The sequence below is a fragment of the Pongo pygmaeus genome, chromosome 1 (assembly GCF_028885625.2).
Source record: "Pongo pygmaeus isolate AG05252 chromosome 1, NHGRI_mPonPyg2-v2.0_pri, whole genome shotgun sequence".
In the NCBI taxonomy this organism is placed as follows: Eukaryota; Metazoa; Chordata; class Mammalia; order Primates; family Hominidae; genus Pongo; species Pongo pygmaeus.
The window spans coordinates 175,187,603-175,209,700 of record NC_072373.2 but is presented as its reverse complement, the minus strand read 5'-3'; the positions used below and the strand labels follow the sequence as shown (position 1 = coordinate 175,209,700).

At 43.5% G+C, this 22,098-nt stretch overlaps 1 protein-coding gene and 1 pseudogene across 6 annotated transcripts in view; one reads left to right on the top strand and one right to left on the bottom strand.

Annotated features, from left to right (window-relative positions):
- USP24 (ubiquitin specific peptidase 24) overlaps positions 1-3,201 on the bottom strand; it is a 147,414-nt gene extending 144,213 nt beyond the window's left edge. For all 6 annotated transcript variants that reach the window (XM_063655252.1, XM_054485951.2, XM_063655254.1 and 3 more), the window contains exon 1: positions 2,628-3,201. In XM_063655252.1, coding sequence (XP_063511322.1) covers positions 2,628-2,948 — 321 coding nt within the window. In that variant the 5' untranslated portion in view covers positions 2,949-3,201. The remainder of the gene's footprint in view (positions 1-2,627) is intronic.
- Positions 3,202-10,226: 7,025 nt separating this feature from the next.
- On the top strand, positions 10,227-11,220 carry LOC129035503 (glycogenin-1-like; annotated as a pseudogene).
- The last annotated feature ends 10,878 nt before the right edge of the window (positions 11,221-22,098 follow it).

Below are 22,098 nucleotides of genomic sequence, written 5' to 3'. Positions count from 1 at the left end.
AAAAAATCTGATTCACCTTATATTCTACCCATTATTCGATTCCTAATGCCTTGATTGGTGCTCACCACATCATTGCACAGTAGCCTTAAAATCTGTCTTTCCCTCATTATTTTTCCTTACTATCCATACTGTTACCAAACAAATTTAATCCTAAAACCATGAGTTGAGCAGAGTGAAAAACACACTGGCTTTGAAGTCAGAGACCTGGGTTCAAATTCAGCCTCTGCCACCCACTACATAATCATATCCCTAAAAAGCCTATGTTAACTCTCTCACCAAGGGTTAAATAAACTGTATAACGCACCTAAGACAAGGCCTGACACCCTGTAGATGCTGGATAATATTTATTACCTTTCTCTATTTCCCAAGATCAAGAGCCTCAGTTTCCCACTGTGTACACCAAGGATGACCAAGAAGTTCTATAGGTGGCATGCATTGAGATTATTAAACCACAGAGGCACATTCTGCGTTAAATGTTTCCAAAAGGCTCCTGTGTGTCAGGAAAGTCTCAGCCTGCCAACCTCTGCCAATACACTTCGTGGGTATTGAAGAGGAGCCTCAGTCACCAGCTCCTCTTGAACTCTCAAAAGTAAACGCTGCAGCCTCCCTCCCCCCGGGCAAATCCACAGGTCTAGGAGAAATGAGGACTTGATGCACTGCTTCGAAAAGATGGAGATTTTATGGATTTTAATTTACCACAAACCAAACTCCTTAGCCTGCCATTCACGTAAGAAGCCACTCCCAATTCTTTGTACTTACATGTACTGGCAGTAAGCTAAGGTTAGCGCTAATGTTAACATGAATGCACCAAGCATTGTAATTTAAATTGATTTTCCAATCACAGGAAATTAAAAGGTATGACAAAAGAAAAAAAGAATCACATTTCTCACATAATGAGGATACATTGAGCTTTGCAGAGTTACACAAACACCTTCTGAAAAAGCAACGGCTTTCTTCTTGATTTCAAAACTGGGTCAAAAACTAGAAGGAACGAGGGAGGAGTGATAGGAACTGCCAATGAGAAGCTGATTTCTTAAAGTGACTTACGTATGGTTACTCAATTATATGGGAATTTAAAAAAATTCCCAAACTAGGAATAATAACAATTTTTATTTCCACATACTAGTCAACGATATAGCTGAGTTACTGGGTTACAGATGGCAATCTAGCAACTGTGTCAAAGTGTGGAAGCCAAAGAAATCTTCTGCAGAAACCTGTTTTTTTTTTTAAGTGCCACCTTCTTGTTCAAGCTACTTCAGCCGGAGGAACTGTTGCAAAAGCATACAATTAAAAGGGTATAACACTGCTCAGGAAAAAGTGTTTCAAAAGGCTTAGCTTCACTAAGCTTAATTCTTCATTAAGAACGAACCAAATTCGTATCTCTACCTAATAACGCAATCCCAATAATTTGAGATCTGTGCTTTTCTGTGGTCAGGCCAAGCTGCTCTACTGGCCCCTGAAATGAACTACCCAACGAATCTGACCAAAATTCCTGCCATGAGCTACTATGTTTCTGCAAAGTAATTATTCAAAAGCACTGCTGCTTCTGGTCGATCTTTTTTCTTTATTGGAGAAGAGTCAGTTTTCTTCCCCCACGTTCCTTGCTCACACCCCAAACTAAACAGGCATAGTCTTCTCCACCTAGATTTGAGGTCTCTGATCAAAGCCATTAGCCTCAAGACTCCTCCTCCACCCCCACTGCGCTCCCGCCCTGTCCCGCGCCCCTCTGCATAGCACCCTTAGTATGACTACAATCTCTTTCCCCGGTCTAGTTTTCTCTTATTTCTGACCTTATCGATGACCAGTACTCCCTCTTTACCCAGACCTGGTGCCAGCTCTGTCTTCCATTTCCAGTCCCCATCCCTGCCTAGACCCTCCTCAGCTCCCACCCCTGCCCAGGCCTCCCACCTCTGCCCTCTCAGTGCAATCCCCACTGCTCTAATACCTGATCTTATTCAAGTCCAGTGCCCACAACCCAGACTTGAAGTCCTCATTCCTGGCCGCGGCCCCTTCTCTCTTCATTTTAAATCCTACTCAATGCCCACTCTTTCCGACCCTTGGCTAAAACCCCAATCTCATTCCTAACCCCAACAGTTTTCCTGTGATCCTGTCAAAGACCACTACTCTGGCCGGCCCACACCGCTTTTTCTGACTCTGAGCCTGGTGCCTCCGCCAATCCTTCACTGAAACCTCGTGCCACAAAATCTCCGACCTAGCCTAGTGCACTAGTACCCCATTTCCGACCCCCTACTGCACGCATCCTTCCTACTATATGCTCAAGTGTCTGTCTTCCCATCTCGGACGATAGCCCTGGAGCCTCCTCCCCATCGTCGGCCTGCATAGCCGGAAGCCTAAAGGACCCCTCCTCACCCCAACCCACAGCTCTGCTCCGCATCCCTAATTCCCTTTCACACGCCTCTCCTACGGGTCCCTCTCCCCACTTACCCCCAATCAAGTGACTTCGGTTCCCAACTGGAGCCTGGGGCTTCTCTCTCTCTTTCCGCCCCGCCCCCACTAAAGCCCCCGTCGAATGCCCCCTCCCCACACCAAGCCCAGCGGGGTGTGTCCCCTCCTAGGAACTCCAGCCCAGTGGCTTCCCACAGAGGTCTGGGGTTGCCCCTCCTCACCTCTGCGTCCACCACCTCGTGGTAGGCGGGCGGGGGGTCGAAGCCGCCTCCGCCTCCGGTGCTGCCGCCGCGGGAGGGGCCGCCGCCGCCGTCACCTCCGCTGTCGCCCCGCGGGCCCCCGCCGGGCCCGGGACTGGGGCCACCGCCGCTGTCCATGGGCTCGTAGCCGCCGTAGTCGAGGCCCGGCCGCTCGTTGGTGAGCAGCGCCACGGCCTCGTTGATGTCGTTCTTGGCCAGGCGCAGGGCCTTGCGGATGGTGGCGGGGTCCGAGAAGCCCATGCACAGCAGCGTGGTCATGTGCTGCTCCTCCTCCGATTCCATGGCTTGGGCCTCCGGGCCGCCCCGGCCAGCGCACGGCGAAGCTACGGGTCCCGGGCCTGGCGGGCCGCGCGGCGCACCCTCCGCGCCGCCTCCGCGCCCGGGTTGGCCCCTGCGTTCCTGCCCCGCGTGCTCCGCAGCCGCCGGGCCAGGCTGGGTGCGGGATTGGGTCCTGCGAGCCGAGCTAGGGCGGTGGGGCGCTCAGGCGCGGCGGCGGCCCGGCCCAGCCCTGCGCGCCGCCATGTTGGCCTCCTCCCCCTCCGCCTCCTCCTCCTCGTGCCGCGGGGCCGCGCCTCCGCTCCCGGAAGCGGCACGGGAGGCAACCGTGCTCGCCGTTGGCAGGCTAGGGGTGGCGGCGGCGTATTCTGTTTTAAACGAAGGAGCGGAGGGAGGGGCCGCGCCGCGGAGCGTGCCTAAGGTGAAAGGGCTGCCGCGCAGCCAGGCAGAGGCGAGGGAGGCTCCTCCATCGTCGCCACCGCCCGCCCGTTTCGCCGGCAACAGGTTCCCCTGGGACGGGAGGGGCCGCAGCGCCGCGCAGCTCGCAGCGCTGGACGTCGCCGAAATCCCTTGGCCGGCCGAGCCTCCGCAGCCGCTACGCGGCTTCTCTCCGTCCCAGTCCCCCGAGCCTCTCCGAGCCCCCGTTGGACTTCCCCTCCCTGGCCGGCGCCGTCCGACCCGCCCCCCCATCCTAGAGGGAATTCCCTGCGCCGCGGCTGTGAGGCACCTCCACCCCGGCCTGAAATGCACCGCAGTCCTGAAGGAAATCCACCCTCATCCCACGCAGATTCACCCGCAACGCTGCCTGAATACGCCTCACTGCCCACAGAAATTCCTGCCCAAACCAGACGCGTGGACCACCCGAGCTGAAATTCACCCTCACTGGCACTCGACCCTAGCTAGCCCCGCCAGCCCTTGCCGAAATCACCCTAAACCCGTTGAAATTAATTCCCAGCCGTCCGAATTTTCCTTCCAACATTAACTGACCACCTGTCTCCGCCAAGCTGACTGAACTCTACCGAACTCTTACCCTGAAAGCCCCTGAGAGTCCAAAATATATTTTTCCAGCCCGAAATCTAAATCCCAGTTCTCTGTATGAAAACCTCCAGAAACCCAGACTCTGTTACTTCCTTCGGCCACGGACTTGTTCGAACATCGTGGACATCACCTTTCCACATTTTTACCGCAGTCTTTGCCTCCGATTCTTTGTCCCTGCCTCTTGGGCAGCATCCTATCCCTGTTTCTTTCCACTTTTGAGGATTCTTCTACCCCTTTAAAGGCCTGCTTTCTTTGCTTTCTCTTCTCACCTTTGGCATTGGCACTCTGGGGTCATATCTTTAGTTCCCTTGACTTCACCATCTAAGCCAAGTGTGTCCAATCTTTTGGCTTCCCTGGGCTACATTGGAAGGAGAAAAATTGTCTTGGACCACACATAAAATATTCTAATGCTAATGATAGCTGATGAAATTTTTTAAAAATCTCATCATGTTTTAAGAAGTTTACGAATTTGTGCTGAGCCACATTCAAAGCCGTCCTGGGCCTAAGTCCTTGCTATTTTTCGTCTTCAATTTCCTTCAATTCATAGTTCTCTAGGTTATTTTCCCACCCTTTCCCAAGATTCGGATATCCCTTCATTCTTGCTGAGTTCATCTCCTATGCCTATTCCTACATACTTGCTGAGTTCATCTTCTAATGTCCTCATCCTGGTTTCTTCCTGAACCTGAAATCCAGCTAACCTTACTTTTTCATCCCATCAAACCCCTGCTGTTGCCAGCCCAGCACTCACGAAGATCTCCACATACACCAAATATTAAATTAGTGCCAGTACCTAGACATTGTCTCTGCACTCTGCTGGCATATTTTCCCCTGGACTACGAACCCTTCGTACCTAGTAACTTGCCACCTAAGTTTATAAATACCAGCAAGTTGATTTACAGGGTGAATTTGTCACTATTGTTTACTTTTAAATGAAGTTACTGTATTTGTTGTTTCCATTAAAAGGCGACATTATAAAGCCTAGGCCTCATATCCAAAGCAAATAAAGTCTCTTAATTTTTGAATTAAAAGTAACAAAAGGAAACCTTCTCACACTTCTGAACAACAATGACAAGAAGGAATGCCTATAATTGGTTTGGGTCACAATGTATATATTGAAATAAAATTTTTATTAAGTATCAACTTCTAGGTACACAATGAAGTTTTAAATGTTTGTCTGTGACATATGAAGAACAAAGCAATCTAAATTGATGTAAGCAGGCTGTCATAAGGTACATGCTGAGGAATTTATTCAACAAATTGAATAAACTTATTCAATAAATAAATAATTATTCAATAAATAATATATTTAATAAATTTAATAAATAGAATAAAAAATGATTCTATTTACTGGGTGCCAGGTACTATTCTTGGCACAGACAAAAATTTGATGATGGCAAAGTGAGGGCATTCAATTCTGCCCTGTGTTTGAAGAGTTAATGACTAAGAAATGAATTACAAGGAGAGAGGAAGTAACAAGTAACAAAAAAATAGTTTGCCACTAAAATTTGAGGTAGAACCTAAGAGGTCATGAGAGAGCCAGCTGAATCAGATGGCACGTTAAAAGACTCATCAACGGTGGCAGGTTTATAGAACATGGCAGAGGAAGCTGTGCTTAGCTGAGAAGAGGAAGCAGAGAAGGAAGCAGAGAAAAACAAAGTCTGTGATAAAAACTGGAAAGGAGCCACAAAAGGCCACAAAAAACAAGGAAGTCCATTTTGGAACCGGATCCTGGAGTGACTGAAAAGGCAGAGTGTCATTTGAGGATGCGAGTAGTATAATCATACTTTTTTGCATGTAAGAAAGCGAGTACTTTAAACTGTGGAATTGGGATAGCAGGGGTGGGGCCTATGATATGAATATTCATACTTTGCATTTACATTTTTATTTTTATTGCAGTAGAATCTAGAAAATGTTGAGAGGATTTTTAAAAATTTAAATTACATTCAATTCCCATACATCTTTCTCTAGAAAGGTTCTAAAGGAAAAGAAAAAAATAGCTACATCGAGAAGTAAGGTATGATGAACTATCTTGAAGACTGAGGGTTTTCTAATGTTAATAAGTAAGTTTTCAAATTATTGATTGAATATCTACTTTGAGCCAAGCTGAGGACTAGGGAGACAATTGTGAGAAAAACATTACACAATTTCTACCCCTTTGGAACTTACTGTCTATAATAAAGGGAAATAGACAAATAATAGTCATAAAGCATGATAGGCGCTTTGATGGGGGAATTTAAGGATATAAGGGGCAAATTCCTGCCCTCTGTGGGGGTAGTTACCAAGTCTAGGAAAACTGAAAAGTTTCCCAGAGAAGATGACGTTCAAACTATAATCTGACATAAGGTTGGAAAGCCAGGAAAAGGAATATGAAATGAAGGGAGAAAGTTCCAAAGAACAAGAACAGCATATGCAAAGGTCCTGTTGTGGGTGAGAATAAAACAATTTGGAGGAATTAAAAGTCAGTGGAGTATAGAATTCTAGAGAGAGATGGATTGAGCATTCCTAACCTGAAATCTGAAATGCTCCAAAATCTGAAAAAAAAAAAAAATATATTTTCTTATTCTTTTCTGTTTTCTTATTAAGAGATGGGGTTTCACCATGTTGCTCAGGCTGGTCTCAAACGCCTGAGCTCAAGTGATCTTCTCACCTCGGCCTCCCAAAGTGCTGGGATAACAGGCATGTGAGCCACTGCACCCAGCCCAAAATTTGAATTTTTTTTTTTTTTTTTTTTTTTGAGATGGAGTCTCACTCTGTCACCCAGGCTGGAGTGCAGTGGCGCCATCTCAGCTCACTGCAACCTCTGCTGCAGGTTCAAGCGATTCTCCTCTCTCAGCCTCCTGAGTAGCTGGGATTACAGGCATCTGCCACCATGTCTGGCTAATTTTTGTATTTTTAGTAGAGGCGAGATTTCACCATGTTGGCCAGGCTGGTCTCAAGTTCCTGACCTCAAGTGATCTGCCTTCCTTGGCCTCCCAAAATGCTGAGATTACAGGTGTGAGCCACCATGCCCAGCCCCCAAAATTTGAAAATTTGAGTGCTGACATGATGCCACAAGTGGAAAACTCTGCACTTGACTTCATGTGATGGATTGCAGACAAAACATGAGTGGAAACTAAAGGCCTGCTATTGTTTGTTATTGTTGTTGTTTAACAGTTAATATAGGTATTCTGGGGATGATACTGCCCTGTTTAGGTACCCTGAACACATTATTTTTTCACTGTATTAAGGGTATGCCATATTTTTTACTGTTAAGTACTTAAGTGTGAATGGTATAAGAAAAAAATTGCTTATTGGTAGCATATATATTCAGAGACAGGAATGATGGTGATGCCAGACAATCACAGATTGTCCATCCACATCAGTAGCTCACATGGTGACACCTCTGCTTTCTGATGGTTCAATGTATACAAACTTTGTTTCATGCATAAAATTAAAAATTTGTATTAGGTAGGTGCAAAAGTAATTGCGGTTTTGCCATTAAAAGCAATGGCAAAAACTTCAATTACTTTTTCATCGACCTAATATAAAATTATCTTCAGGCAGGGAGTGATAGCTCACACCTGTAATCCCAGCACTTTGAAAGGCTGAGGCAGGCAGATCATCTGAGGTCGGTAGTTTGATACAACCCTGGCCAATATGGTGAACCTTGTCTCTGCTAAAAATACAAAAAATTAGCCAGGCATGGTGGTGGGCGCCTGTAATCCCAGCTACTTGGGAGGCTGAGGTAGGAGAATCGCTTGAACCCAGGAGATGGAAGTTGCAGTGGGCTAAGATTGCACCATTGCACTCCAGCCTGGGCAACAAGAGTGAAACTCCATCTGAAAAAAAAAAAAAATACTAGCTGGGCGTGGTGGCACACACTTGTGAGCTCAGCTACACAGGAGCTGAGGCAGGAGAATTGCTTGAACCCGGGAGGTGGAGGTTGCAGTGAGCTGAGATCACTCCACTGTACTCCAACCTGGGTTACAGAGGGAGACTCCATCTCAATAAATAAATAAACAAACAAATAAATACAATTATCTTCAGCTTAGGTGTATAAGGTGTGTTTAAAGGCTGGGCGCAGTGGCTCATGCCTGTAATCCCAGCACTTTGGGAGGCCAAGACAGGTGGATCACAAGGTCAGGAGATCAAGACCATCCTGGCTAACATGGTGAAACCCCGTCTCTACTAAAAATACCAAAAAAAATTAGCTGACATGGTGGCACGCACCTGTAGTCCCAGCTACTCGAGAGGCTGAGGCAGGAGAATCACTTGAACCTGGAAGGCGCAGGTTGCAGTGAGTGAAGATCACGCCACTGCACTCCATCCTGGGCGACAGAGCGAGACTATGTCTAAAAAATAAGTAAATAAATAAAAATAAGATTTGTATAAAACAAATGACTTTCGTGTTTATACTTGGGTCCCATCCCTAAGATGTCTCATTCTGTATGTGCAAATATTCCAAAATCCAAAAATGTCCAAAATCTGAAAAACTTGTGGTCCCAAGCATTTCAGATGAGACATACTCAACATGTAGTAGTGAGAAAAGAAGCTAGGAAGGTGGACAGACACCAGTTCCAAGAGGGCCGCTAAAACTGTGATAAGGAAATTGAACTTTATTCTGAGGGAATAAGAAGTCACAGAAACATTTATGCAGAGGACAGAAGTGATGCTACTTAAATTGTAGAAAGATCAACTTAACTGCAGTTTGGAGAATGGTTTAGAAGGGAGGAAATGTGAAGGTGGAGAACCCAGTAAGGAGACAAAACCAGTTAGCCTTCCTAGGTAACCACTTTGGAATGACAAGTTGAATGAAAAGTTGAATTTTGTTTTCTTATGCAGTGTACAATTTTTGTCTTTTGTCTTGCCTTGAAGCAGTTTTAGTGTGATATGTCTAGATGTGGCTTTCTTTATATTTATCTCAATGGAATTTGTAGAGTTTGTTGAATATGTGTTTTGAGGTCTTTCATTAGCTTGGAAAATTCTTGGTCATTATTTATCTATTGCTTTTGTTTCATTGTCTCTCTCTTCTCCTTCTGGGACATTAATTACATAAATGTGAGACCTTTTCACCGAATCACATTTGTCTCCTATGTTTGTTTCTTTATTTTATAATTTTTTTTTTTGAGACAGGGTCTCACACAGTTGCCCAGGCTGGAGTGCAGTGGTGTGATCCCAGTTCTCTGCAGCCTCAATCTCCTGGGCTCAAACAATCCTGTCACCTCAGCCTTCCAAGTAGTTGGGAATAGAGACATGAGCCACCTGCCTGGCTAATTTGTAAAATTTTTTTTGTAGAGACAGGGTCTCACTATGTTGTCCAGGCTGGTCCCAAAACTCCTGGGCTCAAGTGATCCTCCTGCCTTGGCCTCCTAAAGTGTTATATTCTTCTGTCTCTTCATGCTCATCTCAGTATTTTCTTCTGCCTCTCTTCTCATTCACAAATTCTCCCTTCAGCTATATCTAATATACTGTTTTTTTTGTTTTTGTTTTTATTTTTGAGATGGAGTCTCACCCTGTCACCCAGGCTGGAGTGCAATGGTGTGATCTCGGCTCACTGCAACCTCTGCCTCCTGGGTTCATGCCATTCTCCTGCCCCAGCCTCCCGAGTAGCTGGGGTTACAGGTGCCTGCCACCACGCCCAGCTTATTTTTTGTATTTTTAGTAGAGATGGGGTTTCACCATGTTAGCCAGGATGGTCTCGATCTCCTAACCTCATGATCTGCCTGCCTTGGCCTCCCAAAGTGCTGGAATTACAGGCGTGAGCCACCATGCCTGGCCTAATCTGCTGTTAAGTCTACTTATTGTGTTCTTAATTTTAGTTATTGTATATATTTCTATAAATTCACTTTAATTTTTTATGACTTCCACATCTGTGCTGAAACTATCTTGTCATTTAATTTCTCGAACATATTAATCACAACTGTTTTATAGTCTGTGTCTGATAACTTCCATACCTGGATCTCTTGTGGGTCTGTTTCTATTGTCTGATTTTTCTCTTGATTATCAGTCACTTCTTATATTTTTATCAGCATAGTTCTTTTGAAATGGAAAATTGTGTTTTAAAAACCATAGAGATGACCTGAGGTTCTAGCTGATATGTTATTTAAGGGAGGATTCACTTTAGTTTCAACAAGCAGTTGGGAATACATATAATAAGCAACTTAAGTCCTGCCATGCCTCCTCACTTGCCACGCTCCCTCCAGGCATCAGCTTCTCTGAGCCACCAACCTGTGGCTGCCCTGGCCCACCTGTGCCTCTGGCAGCACCATGACAGTTCAGGTCTTTGTGACACTGACCACAAATGATGCCTACGCCAAAGGTGCCCTGGTCGTGGGCTCATCTCTGAAACAGCACAGGACCACCAGGAGGCTAGTCATGCTCGCCACCCCACAGGTCTCAGACTCCATGAGAAAAGTTTTAGAGACAGTCTTTGATGAAGTCATCATGATAGATGTCTTGGACAGTGGTGATTCTGCTCATCTAACCTCAATGAAAAGGCCAGAGTTGGGTGTCACGCTGACAAAGCTCCACTGCTGGTCGCTTACATAGTATTCAAAATGTGTATTCATGGATGCAGATACTCTGGTCCTAGCAAATATTGATGATCTTTTTGAGACAAAAGAATTGTCAGCAGCACCTGACCCAGGGTGGCCTGACTGCTTCAATTCTGAATTTATCAGCCTTCAGTTGAAACATATAATCAGCTATTGCATCTTGCTTCTGAGCAAGGTAGTTTTGATGGTGGGGAACAAGGCATACGGAACACATTTTTTTGCAGCTGGGCAACAACAGATATCAGAAAACACCTGCCATTTATTTATGGCCTAGGCTGCATCTCTATATAGTCCTACTTCCCAGCATTTAAAGTGTTTGGTGCAAGTGCCAAAGTTGTGCATTTCCTGGAACAAGTCAAACCATGGAATTATACTTATGATCCCAAAACAATAAGTGTCAAAAATAAGTCCCACCATCCCAACGTGACTCATCCAAAGTTTCTCATCCTGTGGTGGAACATCTTTACCACCAACGTTTTACCTCTGCTTCAACAATTTGGCCTTGTCAAAGATACCTGCTCATACGTAAATGTGGAAGATGTCTCAGGAGCCATATCACATCTGTCCCTTGGGGAGATCCCAGCTATGGCACAGCCTTTGTATCCTCAGAAGAATGGAAGGAGCGGTGGGAACAGGGCTAGGCTGATTATATGGGAGCAGATTCCTTTGACAACATCAAGAGGAAACTTCACGCTTACCTCCAGTAGAAACACTGCATTTTCCTGTGGACACATCCACTTCACAAGCCTTGTTTCTGATACTTAGTATCTAGAGCTGGGTTGAGAAAAGTCTGTTATGGTGGCTAGAGATTTTCACTAAAACTTATCAGATGAGAGGTTTTTGTAGGACAACAGGTGAGAACTGGGCAAAAGCTGTGAAGCAGCAGTTCTGTTGTTACATGGACAGTGTTTTGCTTTTTCATCCTATTTAGCTTGTTTCAGAAATTCTCACTTTTGTTGACTGCCAACATACAAAGTAAGGGAAACTCAATATTAAGCTGTTAAGATGGCTGTATCAGTTCTTAAAATTTGCAGAGCCTGGTTCCAAATCAGTCACTCCCTTCAGAAGCAGACATGGCATCTGATCCTTGCTTGCTTGCTGGTTGTACCTATCTTTCACTAGACCTGCATTTTAGAATTGTCCAGTGCTGCCAGAGTGAGTGATTGTAATTCTGTTTTCAGGTAAAGATAGCTTATATGAACACTGCTGAGTGATTCATAAACGTATCAACAAATAGCATTAACCCCTTTTATTTCCTGGTCTTAGTGTCTGAAGATGTTCACCAGTTTTCTATGTACGGTAAGGCAGCATGCTAAAATGCTTTTGTTCAGTCTGTATATTTGAAAATAGCAAGGTGTTCTCTGATGGTTACCTGCAGTGGAACCCTGTATGAAAAATAAAGACTTACTGCCATAAAAAATAAAAAATAAGCAAACTTTGGGAGGCCACGGTGGGTGGATCACAAGGTCAGGAGTTCAAGACCAGCCTGACAAATAAGGTGACACCCTGTCTCTAATACAAAAATTAGCCAGGCGTGGTGGCACATGCCTGCAGTCCCAGCTACTCGGAATCTGGGAGGCAGAGGTTGCAGTGAGCTGACATCGTGCCATTGCACTCCAGCTTGGGCAACACACAAGACTCCGCCTCAAAAAAAAAAAAAGCAACTTAATTTAATCAGGGATTAGGAGGGTTTCTGTGGGTTTCTGGACCTCAGTCTTTGTGAGGGCTAGTCTATTTTTGGCCCATCTTACTTGTAGGATTCTTTAGGGTTCCCAACTGGTTTAGTTGTTTATTGCTGTATCTGAAACCACTTCAATATTTGTGGCTTAAAACAATAGTGATTTCTGGTAATTATCTGGGTTGACTGAACAGTTCTTCATTTGGTATTGGCTGGGATGATTCGTAAAGCTGCATTCAGTGGGCACTTGGCTGGGGCATTAGAGTAAGCTTTCACATGGCATCTCTATACAATATTCCATCCCCCAGGGCCTCTCCACATGGCCTATTTCTCCACTGGGATAACCTTGACTTAAGCATGGAGGCTAGATTCTAACAGGGAGAAATCCAAAAGTACAAGTCCCAGTGAGCAAGTTCATATTTAATCTTTGTTTGTTTCACCTTTACTAATGTACTATTGATAAAAACAAATCACATAAGCCAGATGCAGTGGTGCACACCTGTAGTCTCACCAACTCAGGAGGCTGAGACAGGAGGGTTGCTTGAGGCCAGGAGATTGAGGAGGGAGGGTGCTATGATCACACCTGTGAAAACTCCACTCCAGCCTGGGCAATATAGCGAGACCCCCATCTCTCAGGAAACAAACAAAACAAATTATATGGCTAAGCCCAGAACCAATGTGAAGAGGACCACCCACAGGCATAAATCCTGGAAGGTTTGGTTCACTAGCAGCCAGCAATGTAACCTATTACCATATCAAATGAAATCCTATGGTGTTTACCAGAGTACCTCCTCTTTAATGGCTCCTGATCTCCAATTCTTATCATCTCAGCCCTGTAAACTCTCTTCAGCTTTTGGGCTTCTCAGTTGCTGATTAAGAACCAGCAAAAACATTAAAGGAAAAGCAATACCAAATGATGGGTTCACCTCTCTGTACTTCCTTTCTCTTTGGGATTGGTCCTTTGAGTTCACATTTTCTTAGAAACTTTCCAGTACCTTCAAACTAGTATTTCCTGTATTCTTCCCAGCTTTTCTGGGAAGAAAAGCTCATCCCTCAGTAGGAGGGATGGTCTTAAGCAAGCTGATCTGTATTGCTGGCTCACAGTGGCCAGGGAAGTAGAAAGAGCTCCAAGAGAAGTGACTGGTTGGGTCGCAGGACTTCTAGTCTCAGAAAAGTCCTCAGTCACTAGCAGGGCAGGGCAGAGGAGCCCCAGAACCACCTTTCCTCAAAGTACTTTAGCCTATGCAAGCTTAGACTGTCGTCCTTTCACTGTTAACCAGTATTAACCAGTTAACCAATATTAACCAGTTAACCAGTTCTTCTGCAGACAAAAGCATCAGGAAGTAACCACAATGTACCAGTGGGCCCTTCTTGATGCTCTTGACTGCAGAGGAGCCCTGCAACCTGAATAAATCCTCCTGGAAGGTAAGTGGGGGAGTCCTAATTATAACTGTAATTCAATGTCTCGATATTTTGGCAAATGAAGGTTCAGGTGAGTTTAATTTGTTTCAGAAAAAGCAAAGTCAAATGATATTTAATGTACTGGATTTTGATGGATACAGATCTATATCCATTGTATACTATAGGTTTGTTTTTTCTAAAAAAAACAAAAAAAAAAACAAAAAACAGCAACCAGAAAATTGTCATCAATGTTCATACCTTGAATACTCTAATTGAGTATTGACTTTTTTTGGTAACAGCTTTCTTGAGATGTATAATTTACATACCATACAATTTACCCATTTAAAATGTACAATTCTAGTTTTCAATGCATTCACAGATATGTGCAACTATCACTGTTGGCAATTTCAGAACATTTTCATCACCTAAAAGGAAACTCTGTAGCCTTTAGCTATCACTCTCCCATTTCCCTGTTTCCCCCAACGCCCCCAGAGATAAGCAACCACTAATCTACTTTTGGTCTCTATAGATTTGCCTATTCTAGAAAATTCATATAAATGGAATCTTATGTGATCTTTTGAGTCTGCTTCTTTCACTTAGCATACCTTTACAAGATTTATTCATGTTGTAGCATGCGTTAGTACATCATTCCATTTTATGGCTGAATAGTATTCCATTATATGGATATTTTGTTTGTCTATTCATGATGGACATTTGAGTTGTTTCCAACTTTTGGGTATTATGAATGATGCTATAAACATTTAAGTAAAAGTTTTTGTGTAGATATATGTTTTCATTTCTCTTGGACATAAACCTAGGACTTGGATTGCGGGTCAAATGTTAATTCTATGTTTAATTTTTTGAGGAACTGCCAAATTGTTTTCCAATTTTATATTCCCACCAGCTGTGTATGAGGGTTTTGATTTCTATACATCTTCTCTAATACTTAGTAATAAGTATTAAGTATCTGACTTTTTTTTTTTTTTTTGAGATGGAGTTTTGCTCTTGTTGCCCAGGCTGGAGTGCAATGGTGTGATCTTGGCTCACTGTGACCTCTGCCTCCAGGGTTCAAGTGATTCTCCTGCCTCAACCTCCTGAGTAGCTGGGTTTACAGGTGCCTGCCACCACGCCTGGCTAATTTTGTATTTTTAGTAGAGGCGGGGTTTCTCCATATTGTTCAGGCTGGTCTCGAACGCCCAACTTCAGGTCATCTGCCCGCCTCAGCCTCCCAAAGTACTGGGATTACGGGTGTGAGCCACTGTGCCCGGTGTTTGTATTTTTTTTTTTTTTTTTTTTTAGTAGAGACAGGGTTTCACCATGTTGGTCAGGCTGGTCTTGAACTCCTGACCTCAAGTGATTTACCCTCCTTGGCCTCCCAAAGTGCTGGGATTACAGGCATGAGTCACCACACCTGGCCAAGTCTTGTCCTTCTTCAGCTAAATTTGTTTCTAAATATTTTACCTTTTGGTGCTATTATAAATGGAATTGTTCTCTTAATTTCACTTTTGGATTGTTCATTGCAAGTATATAAACATACAATTGAATTTTATGTATTGATTTTGTAACCTGCAACCTTGCTGAATTTGTTTATTATTTATAATAGTTTTTGTGAATTCCTTAGGATTTTTAATATAAAAGGTCATGTTGTTATCTTGTATATGATATATAAGATAATATATCTTTCCAATCTGGATGCCTTTTATTTATTTTTCTTGCCTAATTGCCCTGACTAGAACCTGCAGTAGACTGTTGAATGGAGGTGGTAAGAGCTGCCATCCATGTCTTGCTACTGATCTTAATTTCACCATTAAGAATGATGTTAGCTGTGGGTTTTTCATGGATGCCTGTATCAATTTGAGAGAGTTCTCTTTTGTTCTTTTTTTCCTTATTATTATTTTTTTATCATGAAAGGTATTGGATCTTTGTCTGCAAATGCTTTTTCTTCATCTATTGAGATAATCATGTCATTAAAAGAATTCTGTTGATATGATGTGTTGCATTAATTGATTTTCAGATGTTAAACCAAACTTGCATTCCTGGAGTAAATCCCACTTGGTCGAGGTGTATAATTCATTATGTATGGTACTAGGATTCAGCTTGCTAATATTTTCTTTTAAAGCATAGTAGCCAGGCACGGTGGCTCATGCCTGTGATCCCAGCACTATGGGAGGCCGAGGCGGGCGGATTATGAGGTCAGGAGATCGAGACCATCCTGGCTAACATGGTGAAACCCCGTGTCTATTAAAAATACAAAAAATTAGCCAGGCATGGTGGCAGGCGCCTGTAGTCCCAGCTACTCAGGAGGCTGAGGTAGGAGAATGGCGTGAACCCGGGAGGCAGAGGTTGCAGTGCGCTGAGACCGCACCACTGCACTCCAACCTGGGTGACAGAGTGAGACTCCATCTTAAAAAAAAAAAAAATAACAATAATAGGGGGGAAAGAGAGCAATTAGTTTTATTTTTTAAATTTTTTATTATTTATTTCATTTTATCATTTTTTTTGAGATAGAGTCTCGCTCTGTTGCCAGGCTGGAGTGCAGTGGCATGCTCTTTGCTCACTGCAACCTCCGCCTCCTGAGTTCAAGTGATTCTCATGCCTCAGCCTCCCAAGTAGCTGGGATTATAGGCACGTGCCACCACAACCAGCTAATTTTTGTATTTTTAGTAGAGACGAGGTTTTACCATGTTGGCCAGGATGGTCTTGATCTCCTGGCCTTGTGATCCACCCACCTCGGCCTTCCAAAGTGCTGGGATTACGGGCATGAGCCACCATGCCCAGCCTATTTTTTTTTTTTTTTTTTTTTCGAGATGGAGTCTCATTCACTGTCACCCAGGCTGGAGTGCAGTGGTGTGGTCTCGGCTCACTGCAACCTCCACCTCCTGGGTTCAAGTGATTCCCCTGCCTCAGCCTCCCAAGCAGCTGGGATTACAGGTGCATGCCACCATGCCTGGCTAATTTTTGTATTTTTTGTAGAGACAGGGTTTCTCCATGTTGGCCAGGCTGGTCTCGAACTCCTGACCTCAAGTGATCTGTCCCCCCTCCTCGAACTCCCAAGGTGTTGGGATTACAGGCATGAGCCACTGTGTCTGGCCGAGAGCAATTACTTTTATAGGAATCTAGGTTCTGAGTCTGTGCTGGAAAAAAAAAAAAAAAAAAGTTAGTATGGTCAATGGAGAAAGCTTGAAGAAGGAAGAGAAAAAATAATTCTTAAATTTCCCTATCCCTTAGTAAAAACAGTATATTCCCAAATGGAGAGTCATTTGAAATTTAATGTGGTATTGTCCTTCACTTAAGAAATAATGTGACTGATAATCTGACTGATCTAATGACAACCCAACATTAGCTTTTAGTTATTTTTCCAGCAGCAGCAGCAGCAGCAGCAGCAGCAGTAGCAGTAGCAGCAGCAGCAGCAGCAACAAGTTGTTCTGAGCCCCCATCACTAAGGCAGACCTATTTCCTGGGCACTGCAAATTGGTTCCACTGCCACCACTTTGGAATACCTTTTACTTGTAGTAGTTGAGCTGGATTCATACCCGGTAGTCCATAGCATTAAAAAATGCATGATATTGGATTGTCAAGCAGAGAGGAGACATGGGAGTTAAGACCAAGGTTTTGACTACCAAACCCAGGACTTTTCCTTGATTCATTAGGCAATAGGCAACCATTAAATGTTTTGAGTCAGGGAATACCATGATTGAAGCTGTGCTTTAAGTAGATTAAACTGGCATTAGTGCATTGAATATAAAAGATCAAATAAGCAGCTGGGTGATGAGAATGAAAAGCAGCTTGCAGAAGTAAGGTAACTTCTGCAAGATCTGGTAATTAGATTTGATGATCAAGGGAAAGGGAAGACTACTAGATTTTAAGACTGGGTAATTGAAACAATACTGGTGGTATTTTCTGAAGTCAGAGTTCGACTAGAAGGAAAGGTGATGGCTTTGGCCTTAGATGAGTTGAGATTTAACTAGGAAAGTTTGCCTGCAGACTTCCACAATCATATCCCATGCAAACAATTGGAAACAAAACAGCCAAAGCTAATAAGCATTTACAAGGAAAGGACACTGGGGCTATTTAATTTAGAAAGTGAAAAAATTTAGCAAAAAAAGAGAAAGGTGAAAGGGTCTATTTATTTCTCTGATGACCTAGTTCCTAGCCTTTAACTCAGCATACTGACCTACCCGTGACACTATATGCCAGGTGAATCAAGCAAAGCTTGTTTTGGGAGAAGTGCCCCAAGCACACACTGTCCTTTATGAGATGGAGTTTCACTCTTGTCACCCAGGCTGGAGTGCAATGGTGTCATCTTGGCTCACTGCAACCTCTGCCTCCCAGGTTCAAGCGATTCTCCTGTCTCAGCCACCCAAGTAGCTGGGATTAAAGGCGCCTGCCACCATGCCTGGCTCATTTTGTATTTTTAGTAGAGACAAGGGTTCACCACATTGGCCAGGCTGGTCTTGAACTCCTGACCTCAGGTGAATCCACCTGCCTTGGCCTCCAAAGTGCTGCGATTACAGGCGTGAGCCACCGCGCCCAGCCCACACCATCCATTTTTATCCCATTGATCTTCGTTTTCATCTCCCTGCTCCTGGATAGCTGGTTCCATATTCCAGCTTTCCATATTGCTTTTGATCTGCATGTGGTCTCTTCTGGCTATTGGATACCTCTTTCCATGGGCTCTTAGAATGCTCAGATTTCAGCAATTGCATAGTTTTTAGCAGAAGACTTCCTCTGCCAGTCCAGCCCCTCACAACCCTCCTGCTCAGATTGGCCCCAGAATGTCTGCCAGGAGATGGAGATTGGGGCAGTTTATCTTAATTTGATTAGCAGGTTTAGCTTCTCCAAAGCACATTCTTACAAGGAATATTTGAGAATACGTAGTCATAATGTAACAGCTTGCAGTTCTCTTTCTTATTCTATAACTGATTGAAAATTCTAATAAGAAATATGTGTACCTTGATAGCAATGTTGAAAGTTGTTTAGAAAGATGGACTCCCCTATATTTAGCTGAAAAATCAGGGTTTGAGGCTTTTAGTTCCCTCTGAAACCACGAGGACTTAGCCCTTGGGCTCCAGTTTAATTCTAACATGATTTAGAAGTCTGTTTCATTTCCCTGATGTTGAGTCACCAGGCTGGATTAATTTTCCAGGGTGTTGTGCTAATTATAGTTTAGTGGAGGAATGGACTAAATCAAAATGGCAACAAGGGAAAAAGTAGCAGGTTACTCTGGGTGCTGCTGGAATGTAAAGCTATTTATAACATCACAACTGAATGGCTACTATTAATTAAGAAGCATCGCAGTGACCTTCAATTTTCAAAGACATTCACCATCATTTTCTAGTTAATCTTTCCCATCCATTACTGCATTCGTTTTATATGAAGGGCAAAGCTGATGAATTACTTGCCTGAAGTCATGTCTGCGGTTAAGCCAAAATTACACTTTAAACAGATGAATAATAATAAAAATAATATATTTGTGGAGTGTTTTTCAATTTTCAAAGGATCTTTTTCTTCGTTATTTCATGACACTTTATTCTTCATGCTTACTAAGCATCCCCAAGAAGGTTTTCTGCTGGTTAGCTCAGGATAGCAGAAGAGAGGAGGGTTCAGTTTATGGGTATCTTGGTTAAATTTGAACTGAATAGGAACATAAGAAACACAACATTCAGGAGTTTAGAGGTCTGAGTTGTACGATCTTTGTTCCTCACCAACTTTTTTTGTTAGGTTTTCTTGGCCTTTGAGGACCCATAGAGCAAACATTCAGCCACATTAACTCTTTGTTTTTCAAGGCTTTGATTTTGTTCCATTCAAACCTAAAATGTATGAATCCACAGAATTTGGTGTCAAAAGAAGCCTCAATTTAAGAAAGTTTAGTTAATCCAAAGATTACTTACATTAGAATACTGGAATACAATCTCCAAATAGCTTAGCTGATCCTGGTGTCTGCTCTGAACCTTCATGCTGTATACCATTTCTGCTCCCTTTTTCTCACTCAACACCTGGGCTTTTCTTGACCCTTATAGACCCAGGATATCCATACTGTACAGTTGATCCTCCCAGAACCTTCTATACTCCCACAAGCAAAGAAACACATAGTTGCATGGATGCTTAAAAGGTCATGGAGTCTAACATTGTCATCTTACAAATAAAGAAACTGAGGCTCAGGGAGTTGAAGTGACTTTTCCAAGTCTGACAGTAATTGCCAGCGCTGGGGTAAAAGCTATCAGACTTTTGCTCGTGTAGAAAAGGAACTGAAAGTCATCAGAAAGTCAAACTCTCACTGCAGCAATATTTGCCATAGCACAACTACTGAGTTAGCCACATATATCATAGAGCAGTTCCCAAGATGTTCAAAGATGCTCTTTGACATAGGGTTTTGTGGTCATATTACTTTGTGTAGTTGGGAATTCATGATGCAGAGTTGAAGACTGGAAAAAGTCTCTTAGGAAGGATTTTGTTAAGCATTTCTCAAATCATTTCTTCGTTATTTTCTTCCTAAAGAAAATCTAGTAACAGCTTGTGTAATTAGTGTTCATTGGTGATAGTGACACTTTGATGAACAAATACATGGTGTCTGTTAAAGCAGATACCAAGCAGTCACAAGCAGGCTGAACTGTCGAGTTCTTTGTTACAGGTTATTTTATCTTCACAACATCTTAGGATTAGGTATTACTATCCCTACTTTACAGATGGGCTTGGGACTTGTTGCATGTGACAGAAATTGAGCTCAAACTTGCTTCAAAGGAAAGGAGTGTTATTAGTTCCTGGAACTGAGAAGCTTGGAACATTGAAACCAACAAGGTTCTTTCTCCTATCTGTGCTTCTGTGTTTGTCAAGTCTATTCATCCCTTTTACAGACAGATGTCCTCACAAGAATGAGGATATGGCTGTGCACAGCTTAGTTTCACTCCCTAACACTGCAGCTAGAGAGGAAAGGACTACTGCCAGCCCCACTTAACCAGATCCTGGGGAGGGACTCTGGTCAGCAAGGCCAGCCCCTCTGCTGTCTCTATGGAGGAAAATGGGTACCATTGTTAACCGAAAGGGGTCCTGATCCAGACTCCAAGAGAGGGTTTGAGAAAGAATTCATGGTGAGTCCATAGAGTAAAGTGAAAGCAAGTTTATTAGGGAAATATAGAAACAAAAGAATGGCTATTCCATAGGCAGAGCAACTGAGGGCTGCTGGTTGGCTATTTTTACTGTTATTTCTTGATCATATGCTAAACAAGGGGTGGATTATTCATGAGTTTCCTGGAAAAGGGAAGAACCCCAGAACTGAGGGTTCTTCTCCCTTTCAGACCATATAGGGTAACTTCGAGATGTTGCCATGGCATTTGTAAACTGTCATGGTGCTGGTGTGTGTCTTTTAGCATGCTAATGCATTATAATTAGCATATAATGAGCAATGAGGACTTTTGTCACCACTTTGGTTTTGGTGGGGGTTCAGCTGTCTTCCCCCCCCCCATCCTGTTTTATCCGCAGGGTCTTTGTGATCTGTATCTTGTGCTGACCTCTTATCTTATCTTGTGACTTAAGAATGCCTAACCTCCTTGGAATGTAGCCCAGTAGGTCTCAGCCTTATTTTACCCTACCCCTACTCAAGATGGAGTCGCTGTAGTTTGAATGCTTCTGACACTGTGATTGGTTTAGACTCAATCTCACACCCTCTTTGTGGCATAGGAGATGTGTTTTCAGAAATCCAGAAAGGAGCTTAGACAAAACAGTAGTCTCAGGGAACATAGCTAGTTAAGTGATGGAACTGAGATTTGAAGTCAGATCTGTCTGACTCCAAAGTCCATGTTTTTTTGTTTGTTTGTTTTCTCTGTGGTTTGTTGTTTCTGTGATGTGGCTTCTGTCACCCTGACTCTCCTTTTGTCCCTCACCACCTTCTGTAGTTTCCCAGTCCTCCTGACTCATACCAGGGAAGCCTCCTGTTTCCATATATAACGAAGGCTCAGGGACTTCTAACTCCTGGTGACCTGGCTGATTGAGCCCTGGAAGTGTACTTTCTCCTTCATTTCCCTCCTGACTTTCACTGGGAGAGTTGTAGACTCCTGGGAAACACAGGTCTATGGCCTGCCTAAGAGAGGACCAGCCCACACCAAAGAAAGTGCCACTGCCTCCTCCTCCCCAGTGGATGCCACCAAGCCCCGAGGAGGACAACCTTTTCCTTAATCTCCTTGAAACCCAGGCAAACTTTGACAAAAGGAAAGGTGTTTCCAATGTGTTGTTAACTGAACCTTGGTTGCTTGGCAGAAGGTAGGTATGAATGCTATGTCTGGCAGTATGCAGTTCTTGTCTAATTTACCCAAAGGAAATGTCTGTGTGATGTATTTTTAATTTGCTGAAGAAGGATAAGTGTTCAAACCTTTGCACATTTATGCTGAAATTAATTTTTCAGAGTCCACATAACTTCAGTGCTGTGGGATAGTCCTTAAGAACAGAAATTATGACCAACCATAATAAATGACACATTTGTGTGAATGTCATCTCTCATAAAGTTGTTGTG